Here is a 13,193-nt window from a genome sequence, read left to right as displayed (position 1 = left end):
TATTTGTTGACCTCAGTAACACATGCGGCACCCATTATATTTGCTGGGATGGCATTGGGATCATTCTATAATCCACTATTGTTGCACTCATATTTAGCATATTTTTTTTCTTTTCAGACATAGTAGCTGTGCTGTCAACATAGTTTCTTTGGAACCAACAATGCATTTGATTCTATTCCCCCATCTTCAGCACTGTCTATAGTCCTTACCAGAGATGGTAGGGGTGTTTTATTACAGCAATGCTGCAGTATAGTTTATTGTTTTGGATAGACTTCTGAGATTATTCATTAAGTGCAATGGGCACCTAATTTCATATAAATTTACGTGGGATCTCACTTGTGGTGAATTGATGCCTTTTATGGCACCATAATCATGTTACATGGATAGTCTGTTGCAAAACACCACTTACATTATTAAGAATGGTTGAATTTTACAGAGTGAGCATAAAATTCAGTTATCAGAGGCTCCCCTTTTTTGAAAAATATACTTTATTAAAAATGCAAAAAATAAAAAGATGAAATTTATGTCCAATACAAAATATACAATTAAATGAAGAAAGGTTGCAAAATGTATAAACTGGCAGTTCAAACAGAATGAATGCGTGAATGATGCTGTGGGTGATGTGTTGTTTCTCAGACTATCCCTCCACTGCTATCCCATCCCTCCATTGCACACTAATGCAACAAGCTGACATTCAGCACTAACAATTCCTTTTGGCTTATTTTTTAGTGTGACTTTACAGTTTTATGGTGATCAGGTAAAAAAAAAAGTTAGAAATCTGAAGTGTGCCCATCTAATAACATTCACTGCACATTCTCTGAGAGTTTTGTTTTACAGTAAATATTCATCATTAGATTACTGCTGCATTAGCCTTAGCTATATGGGTTATACCCTGCCTAGGATATAGCAGCCAGATTGCTGCCAAAGGTTAAGGGCACCTTCCACATCCCCCAGAATGTTAACAGCTTGTTTAGATCTGGTCACAGTCTGTGGTCTGGGCTTCAAGCCCTTCAGAGCTTAATTGCTGCCAAACAGCGCTCCTGTTACAGACTTTGAAGGAATGACAGTCGGTGAGTATTAATCCATTGCTCAGCAGATAAGTTCCCTTTGGGGAAAAATGTCCCACAATTCATTTTATGACTGAAACAATACATTTTTAACTAGAACTTTTTTTTTTTTGCTAGAAATTGACTTTTTTTGGACTGTATTTTGTGACCTATCTGGCTTTTTAAAAACAATAGTTCTTTGTGTAAACTTTGTTTTTTCTAATGTTTGCTCTAATTTTTATTGATAAAGGTTTTATAAATTATTTTTAGAGGCTAGGGTAAATGTATGCCATGCTTGTCACAGTGGTTTTAAAGTAAAAACACAACTCTTTTGATAGTTAACATTCACCCACTGCTGCTGTCAGTTTTACCCAGGATTCAGGCTTCTTTCTTGACTTCATCATGGAACAAATTACAGGTTCATCAATTCTTCCTTCCTCTGACTGCAAAAAGAAAAACACTTCTTCAGCAGGCTACAGCTTTGCTTCAACCACAGATGGATGACTATGCAATGGCCATTTCTGGTGCTTCAGACCACTCATCTTCTTTTGCTCCTTCTGGTGTAGTCCTTTGATCCACCATACACCAGGGGGTTAGACTTGTTCTCTGCTGCTGCTGCTGTTAGGGATTCCTTGCCTGACATGTTAGAACCACTCTTGTCAGTTCCAGAGGAGGGAGCAGGGAATGCTTTTCCACCTAGCTGGATTGGGATGCCGGTTCCCTGCAGAGGTGTCTCTGACAGGAGTCCGTCCACTTCTACAGAGATTCCTCTCAGAAGGAAGCAGAAATGTAAATATTTATCTTTTACTATCTCTTTTGCTTTATACAGAGAAGATGTATTGAGCTTAGCTCTGGGCCTAGTTCAGGTTCTTAACACTTCTCATTTTGGATTTAATAGTAAAAGAAAAAGGAATTTTTCACTTTCTGAAGATTCCCAGTATTACAAACAAGGATTTGATTGTTAGGAAACAACTCCTGCTTTTTCTCTTCTGGAAATGGATTCTGATAAGAGGAGAGTATTTCTTCTGATTATCCACTGGAAGAATTTTCTTTTACAGAAACCATATCTAGGATAAACAATTGTTTTAGTGTGAACATAATGCCATTTAAGGTCTCTTTGAAAAACTGCTATGGTTTTATTACAATCACAATTTCCTCAACTTACTCCTGATCCTCCCGTTCTTCAAGCACTGTAGGCTGTTTTTATTAAAACCCACAACATGCCTGCCACTAAGTAGGTAGAAGAACAGTATAAAGTTCCTCAGTCTTACAAATTCCAATTTTTTAATTCCAACTCTGACCATCCTGTGACTAGCATGGCAAATCCTGCTGCAATGAAACATTTAGTATATCACAGTCCTTCTCGCTCTGACAAGGATAGGAAAGCTTTTGATAGAGTTAGGAAAAGAGTGCATTCCCTTGCCATCTTATTTCTATGATTCATAATTATCAAGCTCACATGTAAAATTTTTTGCTTGCTTCTTTTCAGAATATGAGAAACATTATTGCCAGTATTCCTTCTTCTGAGGCCAATTCTTCTCTAAAACTCTTATTGCTTCTGTTTCTCAGTTAACCAAACAGTATCTGAAGTATGTTTATGACTCAGCTGGTGCCTCTTCCAGAACAACAGTTTCTGGATATGTTATAAGAAAGTTTGCATGGTTACATTCTCAAAATTTACCCAAGGATGCTAAAACTGAAATACTGAATTTGCCCTTTGATAAGGAGGTTATATTTGAACCATCTACTGTTGCAGCATTAAAAAACTAAGAAAGAGAAACTGATTCAAAGGGTGACTCGGATGTTTCAGCATTCCTTCTCCAAGTGTATTAAAGGTTTCTTCCCTAACTCAGGATTTTTATATAAGCAGACTTAGCATATTTCTAGTAAACAAAGTGTAACCTTCACCCCCTTCCCAAGTGTTCTCCAAAATGTGTTTCTTCATTGCTGTCTTTGGCAACAAATAATCTCACACAAATGAGTGATGAGAGTGCTCCAGCAGGGGTACATATGACAGTGGGAATCCCTTCCTCCTTTTTTTCAGGGGATTTCTCCTCATCCACTAGGTCAAACTTTTGTTTTCTCTCCTGTCATTCAGCATATGTTGATTTGGAAGGTAATAGACCTGCTCCTCTTTAGATGCCTCATTGGGACAAGTCCTCGATCCTTCCTTTCTCAATAAGTTTGTGGAAGTCCCAAAGTTCAAAATGCTATCGCTTCACAGTCTGTTACCTCTAATTCCCCCTTTCACTTTATTGGTAACACTAGATTTAAAGGATGCTTATCATCACATTTCTAGTGCCTAACATTTCAAACTTTTTTAATTTTTTTTTTGTGTCTGGGTTACATATCAGTTCTCTGCATTACCATTTGGGTTATCCACTGCTCTGCAAAAAGTGTCTAGCCCTAGTGATAGCCTATTGCAAAATGACTTGCCTATCCTTGCAGAATCGTTTTCAAAGTGTCAGGAATCTCTCACTTGGGTAAGAGATCTCCCTCACACACTTTGCTTCCAAAGAACATTTTAAAGACTTGTTTGACTTCTTCCCACAGTATTGTGTTCTTGGGGTGTCTCTTAGACACTTCAGTTCAAAACTTTTCTTCCACAGGAAAATGTAGATCTATATGTAGAACTGTTCCTGAGTTTTTCTGCCCTGTTCAAGGCTTCAGCAAGAAAATTTCTCAGTAAACTGGGATTCACGGCATCTATAATTCCCATGATTCCTTGAACCAGGCTCCGCTTGAGAAGGAGTCAAAGGTACCCAAAATCTATGTGGTCCCAACATCAACACCCCCCCCCCCCCGATGTTTCAAATTTTAGTTTTGCAATTTGTGAAAAAGGAACTGCTTTGATGGAGAGGCCAGTTTTAATTGAGTCCAGGTTTCCCTTTTTTCCCTTCCAGTTCCACACATGCCTCAGATTTTGCTTGGGGAGCTGTGTCATTGGGAGTGAAAATGCAGGGTCTTTGGAACAAAAAGAACAGAAGGATAGACCAAAACATTTCAAAATAAAAGAGAGCTTAGCAGTTATTATAAATCCACTCAACTCTCTCAACTAATGATTGTCCCCAAGACTTCTACAAATGATGGCATACAAGACCACAGTGATGTGGCGCATTAACAAATAGACCAAAACACTTCAAAATAAAAGAGAGCTTAGCAGTTATTATACATCCACTCAACTCTCTCAATTAATGATGGTCCCCAAGACTTCTACAAATGATGGCATACAAGACCACAGTGATGTGGCACATTAACAAATAGACCAAAACACTTCAAAATAAAAGAGAGCTTAGCAGTTATTATATATCCACTCAACTCTCTCAATTAATGGTGGTCCCCAAGACTTCTACAAATGATGGCATACAAGACCACAGTGATGTGGCGTATTAACAAATTGGGGGAGACATTCAGATCTTACCCTATGTGCAGATTAGCCATGGTAGCCTGAGATATAGCAATTCAACACAATCTCATTCTACATGCATTTTGCATTTCATCAGAATGAAACTTTGTGACAGACAAACTGAGTAGGACATGGATAGACCTTCACAAATGGAAATTAAATTGGGGGGTTTCTAGGATTTGCTCCAGCTGTGGGGAATATCTAAGGGAGAGCTATTTGTCTCCACTCACAATGAACAACTGGGAAAATTCTGCTCTAGGACTCTTTACAAGCATGCCTGGAAAACAGATGCATTCTCATTTTCTTTGACGGGAATATTGCAGTATGCCTTTCCACCCTTTCTACTGATACCTAGGGTCATTCTAAAATTTTAGAAAGACTCTTTAAAGATCATTGTGGTGACTTCTTTCTGGCAGTCCAACAGTGGTTCTCCCTTCTTTTGGAAATGGTGAAGGGCAATTACCACAAGCTTCCTCACAGACTAGATCTACTCACACAAGACGGGTTGTTTAATACTTTCCAACTTGAAACAACTTCAACTAACTCCCTGGATAATAGTTCATAATGCCTTTTAGACACCAATTTTCTGAGGGAGTGCAACAGGTATTAAAGGAGACAAAGGATTCTCCTACTAGTAACTCATGTATTAACAAATGAAAAAGGTTTTCTACTTGGTGACATACTTAGAACCAAAACCTTATTAAGGTTAGTATTTTCTGGCTCTACAATTTTTCTGTGAGCTATGATCCATTGGCTTTTATTACTCTTCTTTCAAGGTTCAGTTATTGGCCATTTTGGCATGTCAGTCCATACATCCCTTTTTTCAGTGCATTCCCATACCAAGATGTATTTGAAAGGGGTTTGCATAGTCATCCACCTAGAAAGCAAGTGACTAATCCTTGGGATCTTAATTTTGTTTTGTAAAAAAAATAATAATTGTTGTTTAATTTGGACAAGCTCATCAAGCATATATGTGGTTCTTAACCTGGAAAACAGTGTTAATGATTGCTCAGATTTCTGCAACAAGAGTGTCTGAGTTGCAAGCTCTTATGGTGGGTCAACCTTATCTCATTGTCCACAAAGAGACGGTTTCTTTGAGATCTAATCCTTCATTTATGCATAAAGTGGTATCTGAGCTTACTTTGAACCAAGCTATCCATCTCCCTGTTGTCTTTCCAGAACTTAAAATTGAGGGAGAAAGAATTCTTCATATTCTGAATGTCCACAGACAACTCAGATAATAATTTGACAGAACTAAAACCTTTACAAATTCTGACCAGTAATTAATTTCTTATAAAGGTAAGAAAAAAGAACAGTCGATGTCAAAGCAGACAATTTCCAAATGGATGTTCTATGCTATTTACTCTTGTTATTCCCACCATAACAATTAATTTCTAGACAGGCTCGAGGCACATTCTGTTAGGACCTTGGATTCATTGGTAGATTTATGGAAAGGGGTAGACACTAGAAGAATTCTAGACTCAGCAACTTGGTTCGCTGTACACACTTTTACAAAGCACTGCAAACTAAACTCCTTTTCCAGGTTTAGAACTCTCTTTATTTGCATCATTCTCCAGGGACTTCTGGAGCTTCATTCTTCTTTCTCCCATTTTTTATATGATATGATACTGTACTCATATAGCTAAGGCTACTGCAGCAATAATCTAATGATGAACATAGTACAGTTCTATAAGTAATCTTAACAAGAACAGTAGATGTTCAGCTAGATCACTGCTGCAGTAGTCATGCGCTTTCTACCTTTGTCCCCCTTATTTTTTGTATAATTTTTATTCCCACGGTGTAGATATTGATTTTTATTTGTCTAGTATTGCCCTTGTTCAGGGCCGTAGCCTCCTTCTTTCAGCTGGCATGAATACTTTGAAAGGCTTGCACCCAAACCACTGATTTTTTCCTGTTCTGCTTGAGCTGTAAACTGTCTGGGCATGTGGATGGTGCCCTTAAGCTGTTATGTCCTAGGCAGGATATAAACCATATAGCTAAGACTACTGCAGCAGTGATCTATTCAAACATCTACTCTTATGAAAAAAATACTTAAATGACTGTACTTTCTTTGTTGCAGGCAGAAGAAAGGGGAAGAGTACTAAAGACAGACTCACAGTGTTAGATGAATGGAAACAGGCCTCTAAACCTTCAGGCGAAGATTTAACAGTATACGAGCTGTCAAAAAAGAAAAAGCCAGTTGTAATGGAAATGGATTTTCTGCCTCTTCTTGCAGGTAATCATTGGCTGCACTACAATTAGAAACTGGCTGAAATAATTGAAAAGCTTTTATCATGTTTTCTTAGCAAATATGGATTTTAGTAAAGTTGGTTGTTTTGCACCTTAGGTAAGTTCTCCAATTCACATGCACTGTTTCAGTCTCTGCATTAACATTCTGCATATTTGCTTCCTCCTTTCTCCAAGTGTACTCCTCATTTTGACCTCAGATCTTTATTTCACAGTGCAGAAATGCTAGCCTGACTTCTTGGTACAGAGGGATGCATCCGTGGCTGTGGCCCAAGTGACCAAAGTTCAATTACCAGCACCTGCACTGAAGGTACCAGGCAGGAAGGGGGGGGAGTGAAGAGATGCATCCCACTCACCATTCTTGGGAGTTATGGGGGAAAGGGCAGGGCTGCTTGGAAGGAACTTGCCTTGCAAACTAAGGGAACATGCTGTGTATATCTGCTTATTTGCACACCTTTTCTCCATTCTTTGTCGAGAACATATGATGAATAGGGCTGTAAACAAAACAACTGTAAACCACCCCTGATGGCTGTCTAAATGGTGGCCCCCTCGCAGATGACCCTCACACTGGTGATGAGGATTAAATGGGTTGATTGGTCTGGAGCGGCTGTTAATTAGTGACAGACAGCAGAAGCAAAAAGAGGGGAAAAAAGCACAGCACCACCTCTTGTAATAGCCAGTCTGCTGTTACCAAGATCAACACCTTCTGGAGTAGTCAGAACAATGATAGTCAGTGCACTAACAGCCTTACTTCTAGTAAGGGCATTCCCAAGTCTTCAAATTCCAGATATTCTTCCTTAAGATCACTGCTGCAGTAACCTTAACCATATGGGATATATCCTGCTAAGGAAGTAACAGCCAGCCATTTCCAAAGCTTCAAGGCACCTTCCACACATACAAACTAATGGGCAGCTCAAGGTGAGTTGCCTAAAACAGGTTTGTGCTCCAAGCCTTTCAGAGCTTTCTTGATGCCAAAGAGCACTCCTCATTTAGGCTTTTGAAGCTTAACTGTCATCTAACACTTTCCATTCTTGGGCAAATTAGTTTCTTTCAGTGGGCAAAAAAAAGTTGACTGTTGCTTTTTATGACAGAAATTTTGCTTTTACTGTGAAATAGTACTTTTCTTACCTGCGTGAAACCCTTTAATAACTGTTTAGTGCTTTTGTCTTTTAAAATGAACAGTCTTATTCAGAACAATTACAAATGTTGCACCCAGACCCTTAAATACATTCATAAAACACATGATTGTATGCAACCAATCTCATTTGAAAATAAACACCAATACCAAAAATGCATTCACAAAGTAAAACCTTTATCATGTTTATGTTTCAAAATACTGCTAAATGGCACATATTAATTCAAACCAGGGTTTCTATGTGATTCCATTTTCAACTGCCAACATCATTTTCTAATTAATAACTCATTTTCTTAGTCACTCCCACACTCTTTCTATTCTACTCTTTCTAATATGAAAAAACAAATTAATTAAAATTAGAACAATTTTGACATGTTTACCAAATTTACCCTCGTTTGCCACTTTAGGTGTGAGACGCATTCAACCTTTTCTCTCAAGCCTTGGCTTATTCTGAATAAGTTTTTTGTCTATTTAAAAAATATTTTTCATTATTTTCTCTTCATAATAGTTTTCTTACTGTCTACCCACTCCTCTCATTTTTATCTTCTTATTAGTGTGAGTGTGTATTTTTCTTGCTTTTCTTCTACCGTTGGTAGTTCCTCAAATACCATCGCTGGTACATTCCTTACCATTTAAAGTATATCTTAAATATCATTGTTGGTATTTCATATCCCTTTCCTTCTTATTGTCTTCAAAAAAAAATCTTTATTTCTATCCCTTCTGGTGTGTGTGTGTGTGTGTGTGTGTGTGTGTGTGTGTGTGTGTGTGTGTGTGTGTGTGTGTGTGTGTGTGTGTGTGTGTGTGTGTGTGTGTGTGTGTGTGTGTGTGTGTGTGTGTGTGTGTGTGTGTGTGTGTGTGTGTGTGTGTGTGTGTGTGAGATTATGGCTGAAAAACAAGTTTCTCCTGCTAAATCCTCAAAAGACACCACTGAATTTAAAAGGTGTAAGCAATGTCAGGGTAAAATGCCCAACTCTGACTGGCATACCCTTTGTGTATATTGTTTGGGGATATTGCATTACATTGTCATAGTTTTTATACCCGTACACTTACTGAGCAAAAGAACAAATTGATACTCGGGGGACTTTTAAAATCTGATTTCAAAGAGAGCATTTCTGGGTCCAGAACTGAAACCAACACTTCCTCATCATCCTCTTCTTGCACTAGTAAGAAAAGACCTTCTTCAAGTCCAAGTATCTCGGAACTGTCCAAGAAGGTTTCTAAAGGGCCTTCAGTGCCAAAGAGTTCTTCGGCACCAAAAGGTATATCTAACTTGGCACCTACAAAATTATTGGAGCCAACAGCAACTTCCTCGACACCCACAAAGTTTTCGGTGCCAGAACTGTCAAAGCTGCCTTTGCTCCCAAGAACACAATATTAACCAACTAATGACCCCTTTAAGGACAGGCCACCAAGCCTTTTCCTCGAAGTGAGACCCCCTAGGTCTCCTTCAAATGCCTCAGTTTGATCCACTAAGAGTCTCTCTGAGGCCAACAGTATGAGACTGATGGATCAGCTCCTGACAGCGAGGGGATTGTCCCCAGTTCTAAGCCACTCTGGCATCAGAACCAGCCTATGTAGGATACCACTCATTCCTCCTCCTCCAACTCCTGTTGAGTCATTGGAATCCTCAGTTCCAACACTCCCGGCATTGACTGTCTCAGTTATGGCAGCATCCTCTTCTCCAGTACTGAGAGCTGCCTTGAGCTCCTCCAGGCTTTTGGCACCAGAGGCCTCCTGGGGTTGAGACTTTCTGGCCGGGTCCGGAGTGCAGGGGTCGGTTTCCTTAACTTCAGAGCTGTCCATATCCCTTGGTGCCTTGACCATTGCAGGATCATCCCAGGCTTCTGTTTCGGAGGTTTCCTCCTCGGTGTGGGGTGTGACCCCAGTTCCAAAGGAGTCTATTTCAGTTCCAGGCTCCCATCCCTCTATGGGGAGGGGGCAGCCTTCCAGATCATGGAGAAGGCTTTGTCCATTGGGGACTCACAGTCTGTGCCATCCCTGTTGGGACTAATTTCTACATCCCCTCAACCTGAGCTACCATTTGTCTCATCCCCAGGACAGAGGACACAAAAGTCCCAGGATAGGCCCACTTTGGTGGTTTCCTCTTCGGACACTTCCCCGGATCATCTCCCTGAGGAAGTACCTGTGAAGAAGAAGTGCAAGAGAAATCACTTAGACTTCCCCGAGGAGTCTTTCACTGAAGATGCCGATTTTGATGAAGGGGAAGGATACCCCAGGTCATCTCCTGATGACGTTTCCTTCGGGACATCCTAGAAATCCTGAAACAGAGGGGTGGCTGGTCTTCTAGCCAGCCTTTCTCAGAAGAGTCGGTATACCTGGAGGCTTTTTGTGCCCAACCCTCTACTTCTTGGATCTCTCTGCCCACTGATGATCTCATTAAGTTGATCACTCAGCGGGCATGGAAGATGCCTGACTCCATCGAGCCAATCCCCAAGAGACTCCTTTGAACTAATCCTCCTGATCATATCCTATCAACCCCCAAGGATGAGCCACACTGGTTCCTAAGGCATACCTGTTGATGCTATGGTGACAGCGGCAATCAAGAAGAAGGAACTTGCTGAGGAAAGTCCATCAATCCATCCTCCTAACAAGGAGTCTAGGACTTTGGATAGGTTTGGGAAGCATGTTTATGCTTCAACGACCTTCGCTCTTAGGTCCTTGAATTATGTGGTGCACTTTACAAGATTACAGAGGGATCTGATCAAGGAACTCTTGGATACCCTCTCAGGAACAGTAGCTGACAGGGTATGGGACAAAGTTACCTCTCAGCTAGCAACCCTTGATGCAATTTCTAACTCATCCATGAGGTTGATTGCTCATGCAGCCGAAGGGACAACTAGAGCAGCGGGTTCAGGCATAGCCATTAGAAAGAACTGCTGGATGTGCTTGTGTGACTTTGCGGATACATTTAAAGCATCATTCGTCAATGCTCCATTTGAAGGATCTATCCTTTCTAGTCCCAAGGTAAAAGAAACTTTAGCCAGATGTGAGAAAGATGGCAAGACCCTTTCTGCTATTGGTGTATGTTTCTCCACTCCTCAGTGACCTTACTCTAGGAACCAGAGAAGTGGGAGACTCTTGCTTAAAAATTCCAAATGGCATTTCCAGGACTCACGTGGCAAAGACTTTCCCCAAGGCTGAGGGGGAAGTAATGGAAGATGCTGCCCCAGAGGCAGAAATGTACCGCTAAAGCAGGGGTCCAGTGAATCTTTCTCTGATACTTCCTATCAGCACCCCTGAACGGGGGCCTGATTGCCCTCCTCTGGAGGCAGTCAGGGGATGATTTTCTCTGCACCAGTCTGCCTGGCAAATATTAACTACGGACACATTGTTGCATGGAATAATATCCAGAGGTTACACAATTCCACTGTTGTTACCACCAATAACCCAGAAAAAAAACTCCCGGACATTCCAGCCAATCAAAGGGAAGCAGCAGTCATAGAAATTCAAAAACTGCTAGACAAAAGAGTCATTCAAAAAGTCCCACCAGATCTCAGCCAGTTCAACAAGGCAGTTCAGAAAACCAAATTCCGAGTAGTCTTGGTACAGTTGATACTTCCATTCTTGGAAAAAGGTGATTGGATGTGCTTGATAGACCCCCAGGATTCCTATTATGGACAAATGCTCCAGGAGGTTTCTGTGCTTCCAGCTGGGAGCCAGTCATTTGCAATTTAGAGCACTACTCTTTGGATTCACCACAGCTCCCAGGGTGTTTACCACATGCATGGCAGTGGTTGCAGCTCATCTCAGACTGCAGGGTTTTCAAGCTTTTCCATACCTCGAAGACTGGCTCCTTACCACTACCAACAGGCATCGGTTAGAACAAGCAAGAGATTACACTATACACCTCTGTACACCTCTAGGCATAACAATAAATTTCAAAAATCAAGCCTACAACCTTCTCAGCACTTAGACTCCATCGGAGTCCGCTTAGATACTATCACAGGAATCACTTCTCTTCATCCAGAAAGACTGCAACACTCAGATCCCAAGTCTTTCAAATTCTAAGAAATAACAGAGTGCCAGCAAAATTACTCCTACAAATGCTAGGCTCCATGGCAGCAGCAGTAACTCTTGTTCCTTTAGCAAGATATCAAATGCGAATCCCGCAATGGTTACTTGCGTCCCAGAGGTCTCTGATGCACCAGCCAATGTCTTATCTAATTGTGGTTATAAACTGCTGCAAACAAGATCTTATGTGGTGGCTCCACACTGATCAGATTCTCTCGGGATGACCTTTCATTCCAACCCCAAGCCACAGTAACTACAGATGCTTAGGGGGGCATTATCTTGGAAGAACAGCCCAAGGCACATGGTCTCAAGTAGAGGCCAACTTGCACATCAATGTTCCAGAGATCAGGGCAGTACTGTTAGTATTGCAAGCCTTCCAGGATGCCCTTTCTCTAGGGACAGTATCAATTCAAACAGACAACATGTAGGTGGTCTTGTATATCAACAAACAAGGGGGGACCAAATCTTACACATTGTGTCAGGAAGCCCTCAGACTTTGGCAATGGACGATTTCTTCCAACCACTTTCTCATAGCAACACACATTCCAGGAAGTTCTAATGTGATAGTGGACAAGCTGAGCAGAACTATTCTCATGCCTCATGAGTGGTTTCTCAATCCTGTAGTGGCAAACAAGATTTTTCATCACTGGGGCCAACCTTGCTGCAATCACTTTGCCTCACTCTTGTAGAAGTGCAGAAGTTACTTTGCCCTAATTCCTCCAATGGGGGAGTCACCCAGAGATGCTCTCCTTCATGACTGGCCTCCCGGTTTTCCCTATGCCTTTCCTCCAACTTCCTTGATATCACAATTTCTAAAGAAAGCCAAGAGGATGGAGAACTCAATAATCCTCATTGCTTCTTTTTGGCCTCAACAGGTTTGGTTTCCCTTCCTTTGGCCTCACCTTCTTCAGAAGCCATGGATTCTGGACCCAGCTCCAGATCTGCTATCCCATCTGGAAGGCATGGTTCATCCGAATCCCCAACATCTCAAGCTCACTGTGTGGCTTCTCCAGTTCCCATGATTGCCAGTCATCCTTCCCTATCTTCTGTCTGTCAAATAATTGTGACTCATCACAAACCTTCAACTAGGAAACTTTACCAAAGTAAATGGGAAAAATTTGCAAACTGGGCTCTTAACAACAGACTTGATCCTTATTCAACCCCAGTTCACAAGGTTTTGGATTTCTTAGCCATCCTCTATCAATCTGGTTCCTCTGCATCAACAATTAAAGTTCATCTAGCGGCAATCTCGAACTTTCATATGGGATTCGATGGCTCACTTTTAATGTCCCACAATCTTTACAAAGCATTCTTAAAGGGGCTCCTG

The 13,193-nt window shown here is 41.0% G+C and overlaps 1 protein-coding gene across 1 annotated transcript in view; it reads left to right on the top strand.

Moving 5' to 3' along the window:
* Positions 1 to 13,193, top strand: part of CFAP92 (cilia and flagella associated protein 92 (putative)) — a 1,173,156-nt gene that overhangs the window by 561,532 nt on the left and 598,431 nt on the right. Inside the window, exon 8 of the mRNA XM_044078084.1 lies at positions 6,533 to 6,688. Within this exon, the coding sequence (XP_043934019.1) occupies positions 6,533 to 6,688 (156 nt within the window). The remainder of the gene's footprint in view (positions 1 to 6,532; positions 6,689 to 13,193) is intronic.

This window comes from Protopterus annectens, chromosome 7.part0 (assembly GCF_019279795.1).
Source record: "Protopterus annectens isolate FY-2018-M chromosome 7.part0, PAN1.0, whole genome shotgun sequence".
Taxonomy (NCBI): domain Eukaryota; kingdom Metazoa; phylum Chordata; order Ceratodontiformes; family Protopteridae; genus Protopterus; species Protopterus annectens.
The sequence above is the reverse complement of the archived record's forward strand: the minus strand, read 5'-3'. Positions and strand labels throughout refer to the sequence as shown.